This window comes from Hemibagrus wyckioides, linkage group LG03 (genome assembly GCF_019097595.1).
Source record: "Hemibagrus wyckioides isolate EC202008001 linkage group LG03, SWU_Hwy_1.0, whole genome shotgun sequence".
In the NCBI taxonomy this organism is placed as follows: Eukaryota; Metazoa; Chordata; class Actinopteri; order Siluriformes; family Bagridae; genus Hemibagrus; species Hemibagrus wyckioides.
Genome location: NC_080712.1, coordinates 9,867,295 through 9,887,440, shown reverse-complemented (window position 1 = coordinate 9,887,440; position 20,146 = coordinate 9,867,295). Strand labels below are relative to the sequence as shown.

General features: G+C 38.9%; 1 protein-coding gene across 2 annotated transcripts; it reads left to right on the top strand.

Annotated features, from left to right (window-relative positions):
* Positions 1 to 16,760: 16,760 nt before the first annotated feature.
* On the top strand, positions 16,761 to 19,567 carry adra2c (adrenoceptor alpha 2C). Of its 2 annotated transcripts, XM_058380243.1 has the most exons (2): positions 16,761 to 17,247; positions 17,366 to 19,567. In XM_058380243.1, the coding sequence occupies exon 2, from the start codon at positions 17,389 to 17,391 to the stop codon at positions 18,427 to 18,429; it is 1,041 nt and encodes a 346-aa protein (XP_058236226.1). In that variant the 5' UTR covers positions 16,761 to 17,247; positions 17,366 to 17,388; the 3' UTR covers positions 18,430 to 19,567. The 2 variants fall into 2 exon arrangements, with proteins under 2 accessions (XP_058236226.1, XP_058236216.1); XM_058380233.1 differs by having other exon boundaries at positions 16,761 to 19,566.
* Positions 19,568 to 20,146: the final 579 nt, after the last annotated feature.

Sequence of the window (20,146 nt, the reverse complement as noted above, 5' to 3'; positions counted from 1 at the left end):
TGCATCTGTCCCACATTAACTAAAGACACATCATTAAGAATTTCAGGCTACTGCAGACTTACCTAGATTTATATTTATCTTCTTTCTTACCTTCCAACTGGACAGAGAAGTTTACATTTATATAAAGCATGCTTCAAATAGCAAGTAGATGTGTCTCATCGGTTCAGTTTCCCTGACACTAGTCACGTGGTAAATAGGAAGTGACACCATGAAACAAAACTTCACCATTTCAAAACGATGCGTTTTATTTATGATCATAAACTAATCATATATAATTAACTAATCATTATCTATCCATGAATGGCCTATAGTCATCTCTCAGCCATGTCATTTGCATAATTAAGGTATTGGTGTAGTTGGAAATGTTAGTCAAATACCCTTTCTGTGGAGGTTTGGGCTTTTTCTGCTGGAACAATAACAAAGACTGAAGAACTGCTCTAGTTTTAATATAAGCAGAAATGCTGCTTATACAAATGAAGATAAAAGGACCCTCAAGGTTTATGCACAAATAAGTAGGGGAAAAAGGTCCTCTAAAGCCATCACTATAATCTCCATGCTTTGATAGATCCTCACTAAGTGAAGCTTTGATGGACATGCTCTTAAACCTATACAAAGAGTGTTCATCTTTTTTGTTTGTTTGTTTGTTTTTTTGGATATGGTTCTCAAAGTGGGGTCCATGACTGATTTTTTTTAAATTACATGACTGTGGTGGAGAATATCACCAACAAGGCTGAAATGCTTGTTCTTAAGAGTTCATAGATGTAAGACTTACTGTCTGGTTTGAAACAAAGTATAAACACTGTTTTGGGGGGTTCACAATGGCTTTGATGTCAAAGATGGCAAAGATGTGCTATAGGCTAATCTCTAAACTGTCACTAATGTGTGTGCAATTGTGCCCTTCAATGTGTTGGCACCCCATCCTGGGTGTCCCCTCCAATGTGCCCTGAGTCCCCTGGGACAGACTACAGGCTGCCTGCAACCCTGTGTGCGATAAATGCTACAGAAAATGGATGGATGGATGGATGGATGAAAACAGTTTAATGTTCAGTTAAATAATTTCAATCTGCAATTTGAATAAAATCAGGAAGTGCTCTTAATGTGATGTGCTTGAAATCTACATCTGGATGAGTGTAAAGTTCAGGAATAAAGAGCTCTAACTGCTGGAATAAATTAATTTGATAGTACACAGTGTATCTGCATTATTCTTTTTAAAAATTAATTCTGTGCTATTATCATAAGTAGGTTCTTGAAGCTCTTTTACTCTGAAAGGTGTACCTGGCTTCAAAACATTTGAGCTTTGGAGTGATGGCACAGACAAAGCCATACTAAGTCAGACTAAATTCTACTTATAACATCACATGGATCCAATGATTTATCTCCATGGAGGCTATTTTGGTGTTTGTCTACTTCCTGGTCATCTCGAGGTTAAACTTTCAATTTATTACTTGGGGATTGTCCTCTTGGTGGCATGCATACCTTGCAACTGATCAAGTAAGTGGTAAGAAGTGGTTAGTAGTTAAGGCTACTACAGAAGTTTGTGAATTCAAATCTCAGGACCATCAGCCTACCACTGCTGGGCCCTTGAACAAGACCCTTAACCCTCACCTACTTATATGTATAATTGAGATGAATATGACTTGTTTGAGATAAATAACCAATCTGCCAAGTTATGTAAATGATCAAAAATGCAGCTGCTAGACCTTTGTTTTCAATCTTCCCAAGTTCTCCCACATCATGCCATTGTAACTTGAATTGAAGCTAATGAGTCTCCACCTACCTGAAGGCGATCATCATCCCCTGTTCCACACAACATGCTCTTCAATCTGCAAGTACAGCTCAAATTGATCCCTGTATTCAAAAAGCACTTAAATGATCTTTTTTAATTTCTGTTTTTGTTGCTGTACCTACTGGTACTACATACTCTTCCTTTTTCATTCAGGGTTTTTATCTTGACTTTGATCTTATAATACCAGCATGAGGATACATTTTTATCGCTACAAAACATTTCTATAAGTTAATCCTTGTAATAGTGTTTTCTTTGGTTTCCCATTGAATTGTTTGATTGAAAATGTTCAGTAAATGTGTTCATTCCTATAATGTAGGAAGGTCTACATGGTAGAAAATGATTAAGTGTATTGTGGCCAATTAACATTTAACAACAACAACAAATTGCAAATTGAAATACTGAAGATGTCACAGGCATACCATTTTGAATAAATGAGCAAATCTGGCTTTGTATAGTAGACTTACTTTTCCCTGCCGATCACAGCAACACAGCATTTGGCAGATGCCCTTATCCAGAACAACTTACATGCATCACATTTATATAACTGAGAACTTAAGGGTTAAGGGCTGTACTTCAGGGCCCTGCAGTAGCACCCTAGGATTCAAGCTCACAACCTTCAAATCAATAGTCCAGCACTCTAACCAATGGGCTATCACTTCCCCATACTAGACACACGTGTGTGTGTGTGTGTGTGATTGAGCTTGTGTATGCAGACGAGGGCAGAATTACACTTTCCTCCAAGTGTGCTAGCCTTCATTCTCCCTAGTCTGTAGCTGCCAAGTGATAGTGAAGACGTGGCTGGGGTTCAGGTGACCAAATTAAACTTCTATAGCCGTTTTTTACTAAGATATTTTATTTTAAGTTATTAAGGATACTTAGCTTCCTATAAGAGGTCGGGGAAGCACATTAAGGGGTCCCCTAGAGGAACACCTCAAGCAACTTTTCTACATTTAACCACAGAAAAAAAAAATCAATATAATGTGTTTCTACACTTGAATACTACACTAAAATGCACTACAACACTACGCTAATGCAGATATAGCTCACAGCTCTTTCAGCATTTGGCAGACAGTTTTATCCAGAGCCACTGTTTTGCTATGTACTTGGACAACATATTAATATTTTCTCATTCTAGCCAAAGATATAAACAAGGTAAGACCCTGCCAGAAATAGGAGTCAACAAGTGCAAGTGTGTGTGTGTGTGTGTGTTGAATATTTTGGTCCATACTATAGGAATATCTAACACTTTTGACCTTGTGGGGGCATCTGACTCGTCCCCATGAGACTGCAGCTTTTATTTAAAACAAAAAACAATCTAAATGTTTCCTTACAGTGTTTAATAGAAGTGGTAGCATGATGTGTGCATGTGTGTGCTGATATATTAAGTGTTTTAAGTTGGTTAATGCCTGAGGCAGTTCTCTATATGGATTTGAACAAAGCAAGGTTTTAATGTCTCAGATTTGTGAAGGTTATCACTTTACAAGGCTGTAATGATAAGCAGTTGTATGAAATGTACTGCCAACATAGCAGGACAATTAATTTAGTTAATACCTGCAGTGAGAAATGTTACTAATTTGGGCAGATACAGAGAGCGAGTCAAGGCTGTAGGAGGAGATGGCAGTAAACTGACAATATTATATATATATATTTCCACAAGGTTTAGGAGTGTGTTTATGGGAATTTTTGACCATTCCTCTAGAAGCACATTTGTGAGGTCACACACTGATGTTGGACGAGAAGGCCTGGCTCATAGTCTCCGCTCTAATTCATCCCAAAGGTGTTCTATCAGGTTGACGTTAGGACTCTGTGCAGGCCAGTCAAGTTCCTCCACACCAAACTCCCTCATCCATGTCTTTATGGACCTTGCTTTGTGCACTGGTGCGCAGTCATGTTGGAACAAGAAGGGGTCATCCCCAAACTGTTTCCACAAAGTTGGGAGCATGAAATTGTCTAAAATGTATGGAACTACCTTCCATCTACTATAGCTAAGATTAGATAGATAGATAGATAGATAGATAGATAGATAGATAGATAGATAGATAGATAGATAGATAGATAGATAGATAGATAGATAGATAGATACTCGGAATCAAAAATCAAGCAATATGCTAATATGTAAAGTTAGAAATATGATAATTAATTCATTATTTAACTATAAGATAAGATTAAAAACTTTTCATGCCATATGAAGTGCCACGAATGCTCAGTTTCATATTCACAGCTGGGGTAAGATATTTGAACTTATAGTCCCTTTAATATTAAAAGCAGATTCTTAAAATAATGAGATTTTTTTTTTTTTTTTTTTTTTTTACTTTTGAGCTCATATCAAAACTTCATAGTTCTACTGACATTAAAACCTGCTTTGAAATGATCAGATCTGGCATTTATGCTTATATTTTTTGCTCCAGATTTTGGAGGAGAATTATTCAGAAACTAATATAATCCCAATAATAATAATACGATTATTAGGTTATTAAATCGTGGTTCTAATAATTAGACCTGTCATCTACAGCACAAAGGATTTGTAAGACTATGAAACATGACTAAAGAACACACATACATACTCTTACATTAGTGCCAGAGCCATCTCAGATAGAAGTGATTCTTCAGCACCCTAATAGATTGGTCATGATTTAGGATTATTAAGGAATTAAGGAAGCAGAAAAACAAGGTTTACATCCAAAAGCTCTGATTAAAATCCAGGAACCTCATACACGAATGCAATCTCTTGATTAGAATCCCAGCCTGGTATATTGTGATTATGTTCAATACATTTATCACATATTCATCACTCGGTGGATTAGGTAGTCGCTACATATTATTTTGTCCCACATGCAGTTCTGATATTAATTAAGAAAAGACATCCTAATTAACTCCTATCTAATAAGAAGTCAAGCGAGGATGAGTGTGTGACCTTATTCACATCCTCTCTGGTGCAAGAAATTAAGATATAATTCAGCATGAGTAATTTTCCTTTCGAAGATTGTATATAGGTTAATCAAATGGCAATGCTTGAGGGTTTTACATAAAACAATGCTTGATTTTTAGACGAACTGTATGTAGGTTCTTCATTTGATAATCAAATGCTTCCACAAAATTGATTTTTAGTCGCTTTCAGTCACAGACATACTATTTATTCATGCCAATTGTAGTAGTACACATACTGTACATCCTGGATTCCAGGAACATCCAGTCTTGGCTGAAAATACCATTTTATTTGCTCAGCTGTAACATATGATGCTTAGAACTAAACTAATGAACCATGCCTGGGGCAGTTCTCCCTCACGGCAATGACTTCTGTTTGTTTTTTTGTCATTCCTGCAGCACTCCTAGGTTCAGCTCCCTTGTGTACAGGGGCACAGGAAGGAAGAGTGTCGTATATATTGTGTATCTTCATTGATCATCATGTACCTGACAGGTTTTAATTTAACACAGGCATTTGTACTGTCAGGCTGTTAGCCAGCGGTGACTTATGGTTACGTCTAACACCCACAGGCAACATGGCCTCACCTTTAGCTGTGGGTAATGGGCAGGTTATCTCTCTACCAGAAAGCAAAGCAGAAAATGTCAGAATCAGTTTTGTAACAGAGCAGCAATGGAAAATTGAAGTATTACTTAAAAATCATTCCCCTACGTTTACACTAGCAAGAAACAGTCAGCTATATATTTTCTATATACTGTATGTGACACAGAGTCACAATATCAGTGCCAGGGCCAAGTGACAAAATGATAAACAAGTTGAGATTTTCTTACTTCTTGGCAAATTTCTTACGACACAATGAAGCACCAAGTCCGAAAAACTGACTCAAATGATTCTTCTGAGCAATCCTGTGCTCACATGTACTCTGACATTTCTGTAGTTGCCAGGTCACAACTTTAGTTCCTACCTGCAATTAATTCAGTTTGATGCACAAAAACGGGGAAAACAAACAAACAAACAAACAAAATTTGTCTGATCTTTTCCTGCCATATACAGTATGACTAATCATTAAATGTGTATAGAGACATTTCTAAGAAAAATAAAGCTTAGTAGCATAGTCGAGGAGATTGTTGATGCCTCTGATGAGTATATATAGCTAGAACAGTTCATTCGCTTTCATAACCTGCTAGCGAAGCTAATATAGAGCCAAGCACATCCCATGAAAATCATAAAACCCATTTCCACACTGATCCATGCCTCATTTAATTTGTGTCATTAGTTAGTAGCATTAGAAGCATTTGCATTTAGAATTTAAAGCTGAACCCAAAAGTGACACAAGCTTGCTAGTGTGAAAACAGGGTTATTTGTTATCTACTCTAGCCTCAAAGCTGCCAAGCAAATGAACCAGATTGTAGACACTTAGATGGTCTGACTAGATTTGAGGACATCGTGAACATAGGGACATAGGGAAGTGGTGGCTCACACAGTTCAGGCTCTGGGTCACTGATCAGACGGTCAGGATTCGAGTACTGCCAAGCTACTGCTGTTGGGTCCTTGAGCAAGGCGCAAGGCCCTTAACCCTCCCTGCTCCAGGGGCGCCGTATCATGGCTGACCCTGCACTCTGACCCCAGCTTCCTAATAAGCTGGAATATGCAAAAATGGGCGGTGGTGGCTCTCTGCTCCAGGGGCACTGTATCATGGCTGACCCTGTGCTCTGACCCCAACCTCCAAGGATGGGATATGTGAAAAAGAATTTCACTGCGCTCTAATGTATATGTGACAAATAAAGGCTATTTGTAATTTTGTGTAAATACAATTTTGGGCTGCATTTTATGGCTTAGCTGAACCTAACGCAATATAACAGTTTAACTAAGCAGATTAATAAGCATGAAGATAGACTATTTTTTTCATAATGGGGAATATCCAGATATATAAAAACAGGCAAAGATGTCACATTACTATCCTGCTACACCACGCAGTCATCTCAACACCAACTGACTTTGTGTTGAGGCCATAAACACAACATGCTAAACTAGAAACTAGAGCATACTCTTTCCATATGTTAGCTTCAACAGTTCGGCCTGGTCACCTGGCAACCATAACATGTGACTGCTTTTACATGCCTAATAGGCTAGCTAATAAAGTTATCATTTGACCACCACAGGAGACCATTTGTTAACACAACCTCCTGGTCACTTCAAGACACTTACTTTAACAAAACATTAAAGGTTACAATATGTTTTTTGTATGTCAGCAAAAAAGTAGCCCATTATGTAATAGACATCTAGTCAGCTAAAAATGAAGGATGTCATGTCATCTAAAAACAGAAAAAGCAAGTAGGACTGTCATGAGAAAGGAGCTGTGGCATAGTCTTTTTGCACAAAGTGTACCTGAGACTAATGATGCATTTTAAAAAAGCACACAAATATTAACTTTGTATTGCCTTCCCTTCATCCAGTCGTATTCTGATTATCCTACACAAGGCTGCAGGGAACCTGGAGTCAATCCCAGGGGACTCAAGGCACAGGGCAGGGGATATCCTGGACAGGGTGCCAACTCATCACAAGGTACAAACACACACCCATTCACACACTACAGACAATTCAGAGATTCCAATCAACCTGAAGCATGGGGGGAAAATGCAAACTCCACACACATGCTCACACAGGTTGGAATCAAACCCCCATCCCCATAGGTATGCTGCAAACTTTCTAACCATTAAGCCATCACACCCACAAAATACCCACACCAACAAAAGCACCTTTTATAAACAATGTCCTTTCTACTATATAGTCAAGTGGGGTTGTGTAAACAGGAGCTTTTGAGGAACTTCTAAATCAGTGTACTTTCATTTCATCTGTTACAATCATTTTACTTTTTAATACTTTAGTACATTTAAAAATGTTTTACTTTCTCTTGAGCATATTTTTGGCCAGATATCTCCATTTGACTATAATTTCTCAGCATGTTGTCCACACCTGACTGCAGGCAAGCTGTCAGATATGAAACTTGTGGTACAAAGTTTTTATCCTGGAAAACGTTTTGATGACTATACATTCTATGTTTACATAAACATTTGCATTTCTTACGAACTTACGAACGAGTTCCGTTCCGGGAGAATTCATTCGTAAGTCGGAGTCGTTCGTAAGTCTGACAAAGTGAGTCTTATACACCTTTAACACAAATATACAATGTAAAGCATAAAAAAAAAACCGATTCATGTTTTAAGAACGAGCGACGTCTACCATTTTTTCGCCCGGGTCCAATCTCTCAATTATTTTCACTTTTGTTTCCATGGTTACTGCTTTGCGCTTCCTAGCAGTCCCCTCCACATCACCACTGCTTTTTCTCTTGCTTCCAGACATCCTTGGCTCTGATTGAGCGCTGTACTACTGGACACTATCACACTGTACAGTAAAGCACACAGCAGCACAACTGTGACACTTCCGCTATTTGTTCGCATTTACAAATGTTCGTAATGTGAGGACCGTTCCTATCCTAAACTTGAATGTTTGAAAGTCGGAACTTACTGGACTCATAGCAATGATCAGATTTTGGATGCTTTGCTACGAACTTCATTCGTTTATGTTATACTGCTTTCCAACAGTGTACCTGCTATCATCACTGGTAGCCTAGTGAGAGGACAAATGAAGAAATAAAGTCATTCTAATGAACACAGTAGGCCTGCTGCATGCTAATTAAAGCGGCTATAATGACGATAAAGACAGATACAGGTATAAAGCACAGCTTTGGTTTTGCAAGTTCATTCAGCTTGAGGTAAAATTAGCTAAAATAAATGAATGATTCAAATATCTTTGACAGGTGTAGGAAGCCTGTTAGATACTTACTCATCTTGCATAAAAGCAATCTGTTTGTCATGTTGGAGATATAAAAGTCATCCTGAGATAATAAAACTCTCTAAACAAGGCTAATAATATTTGGAAAACCTTAAATTAAAAGGCAATAACCTGCCTCTGTCCTCTGATATGTGCTCATATACATACACTGTGATAAAATATCTAGAAGCTGAATAGAGCTGTATAGCTTTTACTGCTGTGTATTCAACAAGCTGATATACAGATCATTTTATCTTTAAAGGTGAAGTTTTAAAACTGCATCTGCTTTCATCTGTCACCTGAGCAGCAACAAATAAAGACCACAAAAGCACAAGCAGGAGTGACATCATTTCTTGTTGGGCTCAACCATGTGTAAAGAAACATGAAGCAAAGAAGGACAGAAGAGCAATACCTGTCTCAAGATAATTATATGAAAGCTACACACACACACTCACACACACTTCAATTAGATGGACACAAGTGTGGCCCAAGGGGGAACTTAATGATCACAATGCAGAAAAGCTCAATAGAAATCAGCTTAGAGAAGAACAGTGGGCCCTGGAGTCAATCCTGACACACCTAAATGGTCCACATGCGCACACACACACACACACACACACACACACACACACACACACGAGGTCTATATATACTAGGGGTGTATATATAACTTAATGACATTATCTGTATCCGTTTAGGGCACAAAATATTCATAGCTGTCTAAATTTCTAAATTTAAACCTGAAGCATATACACTATATTGCCAAAAGTATTCGCTCACCTGCCTTGACTCGCATATGAACTTAAGTGACATCCCATTCCTAATCCATACAGTTCAATATGACGTCGGTCCACCCTTTGCAGCTATAACAGCTTCAACTCTTCTGGGAAGGCTGTCCACAAGGTTTAGGAGTGTGTTTATGGGAATTTTTGACCATTCTTCCAGAAGCGCATTTGTGAGGTCACACACTGATGTTGGACGAGAAGGCCTGGCTCTCAGTCTCCGCTCTAATTCATCCCAAAGGTGTTCTATCGGGTTGAGGTCAGGACTCTGTGCAGGCCAGTCAAGTTCATCCACACCAGACTCTGTCATCCATGTCTTTATGGACCTTGCTTTGTGCACTGGTGCACAGTCATGTTGGAAGAGGAAGGGGCCAGCTCCAAACTGTTCCTACAAAGTTGGGAGCATGGAATTGTCCAAAATGTCTTGGTATGCTGAAGCATTCAGAGTTCCTTTCACTGGAACTAAGGGGCCAAACCCAGCTCCTGAAAAACAACCCCACACCATAATCCCCCCTCCACCAAACTTTACACTTGGCACAATGCAGTCAGACAAGTACCGTTCTCCTGGCAACCGCCAAACCCAGACTCGTCCATCAGATTGCCAGATGGAGAAGCGCGATTCGTCACTCCAGAGAACGCGTCTCCACTGCTCTAGAGTCCAGTGGCGGCGTGCTTTACACCACTGCATCCGACGCTTTGCATTGCACTTGGTGATGTATGGCTTGGATGCAGCTGCTCGGCCATGGAAACCCATTCCATGAAGCTCTCTGCGCACTGTTCTTGAGCTAATCTGAAGGCCACATGAAGTTTGGAGGTCTGTAGCGATTGACTCTGCAGAAAGTTGGCGACCTCTTCGCACTATGCGCCTCAGCATCCGCTGACCCCGCTCCGTCAGTTTACGTGGCCTACCACTTCGTGGCTGAGTTGCTGTCGTTCCCAAACACTTCCACGTACTTATAATACAGCTGACAGTTGACTGTGGAATATTTAGGAGCAAGGAAATTTCACGACTGGATTTGTTGCACAGGTGGCATCCTATCACAGTTCCACGCTGGAATTCACTGAGCTCCTGAGAGCGACCCATTCTTTCACAAATGTTTGTAAAAACAGTCTGCATGCCTAGGTGCTTGATTTTATACACCTGTGGCCATGGAAGTGATTGGAACACCTGATTCTGATTATTTGGATGGGTGAGCGAATACTTTTGGCAATATAGTGTATATATATGTGTGTGTGTGTGTGTGTGTCTGTGTGTGGCCTAAACCTGAGGGATTTTTGTTCTTCTTTGACAGAAATGTGCACGGGCTATTAAAAAACCCCACACATGATTATTTTCTTTGTACTTGCCCATGACATTTTATAACAAATTTAGTTGGATTCTAGTTCTAGTTCCCAAAATATACATTTAACTTTGTTAAATCTTTTATTCTTTACTTTTATATTTCTACACAGCTGCTTTAAGACAATATCCATTGTTAAAAGTGCTATACAAAAAAATAAATAAAATAAAATGGAACTGAATTGACATCATGCTGATGATATTTGTTTTAGCCTGCATGTTTAGCTCTGCACATATGCATTAAATAATGCTACAGAATTAATTCTTAATTGCTAAAGAATTAAGAAGTATGAAATGATGGAAATTAAACCGTATAATGAGTAAAAAACATAACCAATTAATAAACTGATAAATAACCAATATTTAGCAGTAGCTAGAAGTTGATTTGCTGGCTAGCAAATCATGCTAGCTACCTTCAAATGGTGTTATTCTAGCATTAGCAAATAAAAATCAGAAGATCACAGCTAAAAAAAAAAAAAAAAAGTTAGTTATGTTGACAAATTTGTGAAAACTTTCCTCAACATCCTTTTTCAATAGATGCCGTAGTGAGGCAAAGGGAATGCCTCGTTTTATATACTGCAAATCTTGGCTTATTCCAGCATATTGAAACATTGTACTGAGGTAGGGTCAGCAGCACTCACCCTCAGTACTTCACTGAAGAAGTAGTTTACAGCTACCTGCCTTCCATTATTAAGCACCATGAACTACACTGTATAACATGAAAATGTGATGATGTTGCACACTTCTCTATTGTTTGATAACTTGATTTGAATGCTAATCTGCACCTGTTCAAAGGATATACAGTATTGAGTTACATCTCTAATGTATACACAGTGCTTCTGTCTTCCTTGTTTCATAATAACGTGTGCACAGACATGCACACATGAGAAAACACCGCCAACCACAAACCACTGATTGACATGTGAGTCATCCACAGCCCATGCACTCTTACTGAATGTAGGAGAGAAAATGCAGTTTTGCTCACACAATCAGTGTCCCAAATGAAAACTTTGGTACATTCTAGGAAAGAATCAGATGGATGGATGGATGGATGGATGGATAGATCACTTTATTCATCCCAGAGGGGAAACTCACATATTACAGAAGCACAGAGCGTGAGAAAGAGAGTTGGGGTCGGGGTGGGATAGCAAGCTTGTCTCACACCCCCAGAGTTAGGGGTTCGATTCGCACCTCTATCCTATGTGCACAGAGTTTACATGTTCTCTCTATGGTTTGGGGTTTCCTCTGGTTTCCTACCCCAGTCTTAAAGGTATGTGCTGTAGGCTGAGTGGCATCCCTAAATTGTCAGTAGTGTGTGAATGGATATGTGTATGAATGTGCTCGTGCCCTGCAATGAACAGGCACCCCATCCAGGGTGTCCCCCGCCTTGTACCCTGGGATAAGCTCCAGGTTCCCCATGACCGTGTATAGGATAAACAGTGCAGAAAATGGATGGATGGATAGATGGATGAATAAAATGAGAATAAATATACAAAAAACAATACAGTCTAAGAGTGTAATGTTATAATAAAATGGGGTGTAAAGATTTTATACTCTGGAACTATTGGAACAACAAGGCCAGTTCATCTGTTTGTGCTATACACCAAAGACAGTTGGGTTTGAAATCAAAAGATGGGTATAAAGCAAGAGTTTAGGATTTCAACTTTTATTTCCATTTTCCAAAAGTAACAAAAAACTTTCATATCCGACACCTAGGTTTTAGGCAAGCAAAAGTACAAGAACATGAAATATAGTCTTGAAGTAAATTAAAGCAAATATCACTTAACATTTGGTTGCATATTCCTTGCTTGAAATAAATACATCAAGCCTGTAACTCAATGACCAAACTGTTTCTTCTTTTTCTTATATTCCTTTTCCTGAATTGTACCGCAACTTTTTTCAGTTGTTTGTTCTTGTGGACTTCTCCCATGAGTCTTTTCATCAGTATTTATGACATGATACGCTGCTCAACTGGGTTAAGATGTGCTAATTGACTTGGTCAGTCTAAAGTCTTCCTTCCAATTTTTCTCCCTGATCCTTTGTTTTGTTGCCAGAGTGTTTTGGGTCATTGCACTGCTGCATGATGAAGTTCCTCCTGATTCATTTGGATGCATTTCTCTGTAAACTGGCAGGCAGATTTTTCTGTCGACTTCTGAATTAATTCTACTGCTACCATCATGAGTTAAATCATCAATAAAGATTAGTGAGTCTGTTCAAGGAGCGTCCATGCAAGTGCAAATATTTACACTACCATCACGAGAGTATATGATGTGGATCATGAGTAGATCCTTTCTTTCTCCACATTGTGGCCTTTCTAGCACTTCGGTAGAGGTAAATCTTCGTTCCAGAACTTTTGAGGCTCATCTCAGTACTACTTTGTGAGTTCCAGTTTTCTGATTCATGCTGATGAGGTTTGTATCTTGTGGTTTTAATAGTGGATTGTGACACCTTCACTCCTGCTTTGTGGAGGTGGCTGGTGATGTCACTGACTATTGTTTTTGGGTTTTTCTTCAGAGCTCTTAAAATGTTTTAGTCATCCACTGTTGTTGTTGTCCTTGGCTGACCAGTATGGTGTCTGTTGCTCAGTATATCATTGGTTTCTTTCATTTTCAGTATAATCGCTGTATTGGATATACCTGTCCAAAGCCTCGGATTGACTTTCCCTCATTTCGTAGCTTTAAATCGTCATGCTTTTCTCCCATAGACATTATCCTTTTTTTTCCTAACAAATGCAGTTTTCACAGTTCAAACATTAGTCTAAAACTAAGACTAAGCTATTTATTTTTTCAAGAATTTAACAGGACACACCAGGGTAGCAAGAAACACCAGCGAGATGCATGTTCCAATATTTTTGCTTGCCTAAAAAATGGGATAGTTGGAAAGAAATCATCTACATGTATATATACCAAGAAATAAAAGCTGAAACTCTAAACTACCTAATCATATTCATCTTAAACCCAAATGTGGTCAGTCCATAGCAAAAAGGAAATAATTGGCCTTGCAGTTTCAGTAGTTTCTGAGGGGACTGGAGATATAAGCAGCAGACTTCAGTGGGCTGCATGCATTTCTCTAAAAGTGTTAAACAATTTGCTCAAGAATGGATGCCTGAGAATGGATGGAAAAGTATGCCGCCTTCATCACTCACTACAAAATGAAAATCTTCCAGCCGATTTTTTTTTGGGCAGTGTTAACTGCAGTTATTTAGGCTTGTATGATTGTGTCCTAATTTAACAGACATCTATATGGAATACACACTGAATGCTAATGATATCTCCTTCTGAGTGTTTAAGGTCAATAGTGCTGCTGTGGTTGTTCATCATTTATAAAGTACAGCCTTGAAAAAAGGAAACTACTTAGGACAAGATTATTTATAGACAACAATCCTTAACTTGAAATGTTTCATGAGTCAGGGTGAATACAAAATTATTATTATTTTTTTTTAAATTAAATTAAATTAAATTAAATTAAATTAAATTAAATTAAATTAAATTAAATTAAATTAAATTAAATTAAATTAAATTAAATTAAATTAAATTAAATTAAAATCAATCAAAACTAAAAGTTAAACCAAACATATAAACTTTTAGAAATTCCCATTTACAAAGGTATTATCATAAAAAAATAAATTGACTAAATTTTCTGTAGCTGTAGATTAAATGCTCCATCATCCAAAATGTAATACCTTATAAATCAGAGGTGACATGTTGCTCAATTTCAATTAAAGTTAAATTAGATCATTGTTAATGTTATGCCTCTGAGTTACTAATGAAGCCTGATTATAAATGAAATTCCAGCAACAATAATTAACACAGATGACCTTCAGCAGTATAAGAGTCTCAGAGCGATTACTGACAGCTACTTTGTTGGATTGCACATCGTGTCAAAATATTCAGGATTTAGTTCAGACCAGTACAGCCTCAGATATGCAGATGCATGTATTTGAAAGCAGTTTAATATAAGGTCAACAAATAAACACATATTTATATTTAATTAATACTTTCATAATGATGAATGAATACATGCACTGATACATGGATGCATTTAATTAATAATGAAGTGTACAGATTAACAGCTACCTGAGTCACTGATGAATAGCCATTAATAATGGTAATATTTAATTATTAAGATCTTGCTAATTCATTAGCATGACTTGGAGCATTGATAAAGATTGTTTACATTTTGATGTGTTAGGAATCAATGTAGAGTCATTTAACCCAAATTATAGGCTGTAAAATAGATATATTACATAAATTTTCAGGCATATACATCAATCAGGCATAAAATTATGAGCAGTGAGAGGTGAAGTGAATTACACTGATTATTTTCTCTTCATGGCACCTGTTAGTAGGTGGGATATATTAGGCAGCAAGTGAACATTTTGTCCTCAAAGTTGATGTGTTAGAAGCAGGAAAAATGGACAAGCGTAAGGATTTGAGCGAGTTTGACAAAGGGCCAAATTGTGATGGCTAGACCACTGGATCAGAGCATCTCCAAAACTGCAGCTCTTGTGGGGTGTTCCCGGTCTGCAGTAGTCAGATGTACGTGGGAAGCGAAGGCTGGCCCGTGTGATCCGATCCAACAGACGAGCTACTATTGCTCAAATTGCTGAAGAGGTTAATGCTTTTCTGATAGAAAAGTATCAGAATACACAGTGCAGGACGGGTCAGGGCTGTTTTGGCAGCAAAAGGGGGACCTTTTTATGCTTTTTATACCTTTTTATAAAGGTTATGCCTGATCAGTGTATAATATATTGTATAAAATTTCAGGCATCCCTTTTGTATTTTTGTTTTTCAACACTGCTAATTTTAAACTAAAAGAGAATAGAATATTAATAACTGACCTGCTCTTACGTGTGAGAGTCCATACTGAGTGCTTCAATTTGAACCATTTGGATATTTTATCCCATTAATTTTTGATCATGTTAGTGGTGTTGTCTTGGAATTAAGAATATGTATCCTAGCTTATAAATAGGTGTAACAGACTGAGTAAGAAATGTCATTACTAATATAATTGATCTTTATTAAACCTTTCCAGTCTGCCTGGCAAAAAGGAAATTGACTTATTGGACATTTTCAGTCAGAATAAACAACTAAACTATATATTTAGTATATAAACTATATATTTAAGTATATTTATTTAGTATATTATTTGACTATAATTAGTCACTTTATATTTACAGTACTTGCCTGTAAACTCTGCTGTAAATTTAATAGTAAATCTATTCCAATATACTATTATTAATGACCGACTGATTCATCATTCTTTAAAGATTAATTAAGTACTAATATATGCTTGTTTGTGAAGCTAACTGTAAAGCAAACTGGATATTAGTTAACATTCAAAAATGAATAAGTAATTTTTCAGGGATGAACTGATTTTTCCTTTGCTGAATGAGCTCTTATAGTGTGCATTTATGTCTAATTGCTTTTAAGCAGATATTGCCAGAGCGGCATAAACAGTGATGATTGCTCTCTCTGAATTTCCATATGGACTGAGGATAAATAGACACTGTTACGCGCGCGCTGGCTTACAACAGGGACGCATTATTAATTACACTAATGCCACGTTGTCAAGTCTGATGAGCAAACATTTGAAGATGAGAAATCTCAGCGCAAAGGCTTTGGAAAACGCCGATTTATTCAACTCACGCAGTTCACAGTTGATTTAGAGCGCAAAAGCGCACCATTGTTGATCATCGTCCTCGCCGAAATATATCCCGACGTGTCACTTCACCGACACATTAAATGATAAAATACAGAATTAATAATATTTCTGGTAACGTGATACAAAATTTAACAGCCTAAAGTGCATCGCTCGCGCTCTTGTGGGCGTAAAGAAGCCGAGAAGAGGAGGAACACAAACGCGCACAAACCACCAAATCAAGTGCAATAACAGAATCTCTGCAACCCGATCAGACTGTATAGGACAAATATTAGATTATGGCAGATATCCTTTTGACTTTGCGGGGGCGGAGCTACGTTAATTTGGGTAGCACGTGGATGGTGCGCAGCGGGCGAGGCGCTTCTGTGTGTGGCGCGAGGAGAGTGAGTGAGAGAGAGAGCGTGTGAGTGAGTGTGTGTGTGTGTGTGTGTGTGTGTGTGTGAGAGAGAGAAAGAGAGTGGGGACGCTGTGAGGAGTAGAGACAGTGGATAGAGAGCAGGACGCATGGAACACCGTGTCCGGCGGTGACAGTGATATTCGTGATACCGTCCACAGAGTAACTTTTTTGAATAATAATAATAATAATAATAATAATAATAATAATAATAATAGACCAATTCGTGTAAGGAATTCTGCGACTAAGGAAAAAGCGGAGACGGGAACGAGATGAAAGTAAGTGACAGACAGAAGAGGAGGAACGCGGGGAAAACGGCTACCGCGCGAGCAGGAAGGATGTCGGAAATACATCGTTGAACTGCCTTTACGTTTAAAAACTGAGGATTTTCTAACAAATATACATAAAAAACAGTTCTGCTACAGAATGGATAACTTAAGTATTTTCAACGAGATGGACAATTATGATATCAACCGGAATCTCACCAGTCTCTACTCTCTGGCAACTGTCATAGGACTCGCCGGTTTGGTAAGCTTTATCATTTTGTTTACTATAGTTGGAAATGTACTGGTGGTGATCGCGGTTCTGACGAGCAGAGCACTCAAGCCACCCCAAAATCTTTTTCTGGTGTCTTTGGCCACTGCAGACATCCTGGTGGCCACCCTCATCATGCCTTTCTCTCTGGCTAACGAACTAATGGGTTACTGGTTCTTTGGGCAAGTGTGGTGTGATATCTATCTGGCACTGGACGTCTTCTTCTGCACATCCTCTATTGTTCACCTGTGTGCTATCAGCCTAGACAGGTACTGGTCAGTAACGCAGGCAGTGGAATACAACCTGAAGCGCACACCACGGAGAGTGAAGGCGATGATTGTTGTGGTGTGGCTGATCTCAGCTGTGATCTCCTTCCCACCACTCATCTCCATGGACCGGAGCCATGAAGGTGAAGGTGGTACGGGTGAGCCACAGTGTCAGCTTAATGACCACACGTGGTACATCCTGTACTCCAGTATTGGTTCCTTCTTCGCGCCATGTCTCATCATGATCCTTGTCTATGTCCGTATCTACCAGGTGGCCAAAACACGCACTCGAAATATGTCAGAAAAGAGGCATGAGCCGGAAGAAGCACCACGCCTTGAAAACAGTCTGAGCCGAGACGACTCAGGTCGTCAGAATGGTCACTGTGCATCACCACCTCAGGCTGTTAATAAAAACCCTCCAGAAGAAGAACCTGATGCAGAACTGGATGACAGCAGCTCCTCGGACGAGAAGGCCAAGCGGCCGCGCCGTGAGTCAGCAACTGGCCGGAGAGAACGCCGGACCAGCCGCAAGAATAGCTCCAGTTCCAAGCACTCGAGCCGCAAGTCCCGTGCAAGCAGCAAGTCCTTGGACCTGTTCTCCTCCCGCAGGAAGAGAAGGAGCACCATGTCCAGGAAGAAGATCTCACAAGCCCGTGAGAAGCGTTTCACGTTTGTGTTGGCTGTGGTCATGGGTGTGTTTGTGGTCTGCTGGTTTCCGTTTTTCTTCAGCTACAGTCTGTACGGAATCTGCCGGAAGCCTTGCGAGATCCCAGACCCACTCTTTAAGTTCTTCTTCTGGATTGGCTACTGCAACAGCTCCCTCAACCCTGTCATCTACACCATCTTTAACCAGGACTTCCGCAGAGCCTTCCAGAAAATCCTGTGCAAGTCCTTGAAGAGATCTTTTTAGAGGAGCATGATGGTTGGGTGATCTTGATGGCACAGACACCAGTTTGACTTGACAGAAAAGCCATGGATGTTTACAAGAAATATACTTGTACTGTATTTTGGCAGCAGCACTATTCATACACCAACTGTCCCTCTGCATCAATGCTTTGACAATCTTCCCACAACATAGATATAAAGGATAATCTGTTTTATTGTCTAAAGCACTGCGCACTGTCAGGACGGCAGCTGTGGTCTGTCAGTTTGGACAGTAGCAAGGTCCTTCAAAAAACCACCCACCTAAAAGCAGTGACACTACTGTGTTTGCGGAAACAGACTTATCTTAATTACAGCCACAGGCACTTGTATGTTAGCAAGAGACATATTTATGATCAGTTTGCACATATGGCTTTCCTCTTTGGGACTAGAGGGCTATGTAACATGAAAGGTCATTTCCTTTTTAAATCGAGAGATGTAATATAAAAGAGGGGAAATGAAACAAATTATGGGAATATATGTTGTTTTTTTTTGCTTCTGAGCAGACAAAATTGGACATCGGTTAGTTAGGGGCTAGTGGAGGTTTCAGGCCCTACAGAGGGACATCACTGAAAGATAGATGGGCTGTTGTGTTCTCCTGCTGTTGCAAGACACCTCTGGAGGAAACTAAACCCAACTGGGCTTTAAAATATGTGCTGTTATCTTAAACTGTTTGCTAACTCATGTGCTTATAATAAACACTGGATTGCTGCTGAAGCTCTATATGATAAGATGCCATTAATGAAATCCATACTGAACACATATTCGCATTGTTAAAACAAAGCTGTGTATGATTAAATATATATAAGTATTTATAAGATTACTGTTCTTCAGGATTTGTTTATGAACTTCTGAACAACTGATGCCGTTCTGTGCCCATGCTTGTTGGTTGTATCATATTGTACTACGGCACTGTATATGATGACACTGTATGATATACATTACAAAGGGCAAAGCCATTTTTATTGAATGTTTCTTTTCTGTATGTCATGAAACTTTTTGCTCTACAAGGGGGTTGGGCTATGTTTTTTTTTTTTTGGCTCTGCCTTCTTGTGATATCTTTGAATTGACCAAACCGGTCACCACAAGCACATTTGATGAATGAAAAAAGATTGAATAAATAAATGAATTATACTTCTAAATACCTGTATAAACACTGTTATACTTTGTGTTTTGTGTTAGTGTTCCTGACTACTACTACTTGCATTCTGGGTTGAGCAAAGAGTTAATCGGTATAACAAATTTGAAATATGTTTATTGCCAAAGCCTTACATGAGCACAAATGACAATATACTGACCAATCTCAGCTTAAGTTTTTAGGTGAAATTAACCAAAGCTAATCTTAAACCATGAAACGTCATTCATCATCAAAGAGTAAACTCTTTTACTATCATGGTGGATCCAAGATCATTGGGTGTGAAGGGGACGGAATACGCCCAGTCCATCTCCGGGCACCACACACACCCGCTCACAGGCTCATTCACAAGGGATTTACATAATTACCCAATCCACCTACCTACATGTTTTGGGAAGTGAGAGAAAACCAGAGAACCTGTAGATAATCCACATAGACACAGAGAAAGCATGCACAGAAACTCCAAGCCAACATTAACCCAAGCTCAGGATTGCACAAGCAACAGTGGACTGAGAGGCAGCAGATCTACCTGCTGCACAACTCTGCCACATTTGGGTTAATCAATTTGTTT

What these genes read in the sequence shown, in the direction of transcription:
- adra2c (XM_058380233.1), top strand. Translation starts at nt 17,146, where the DNA reads ATGGATAACTTAAGTATTTTCAACGAGATGGACAATTATGATATCAAC.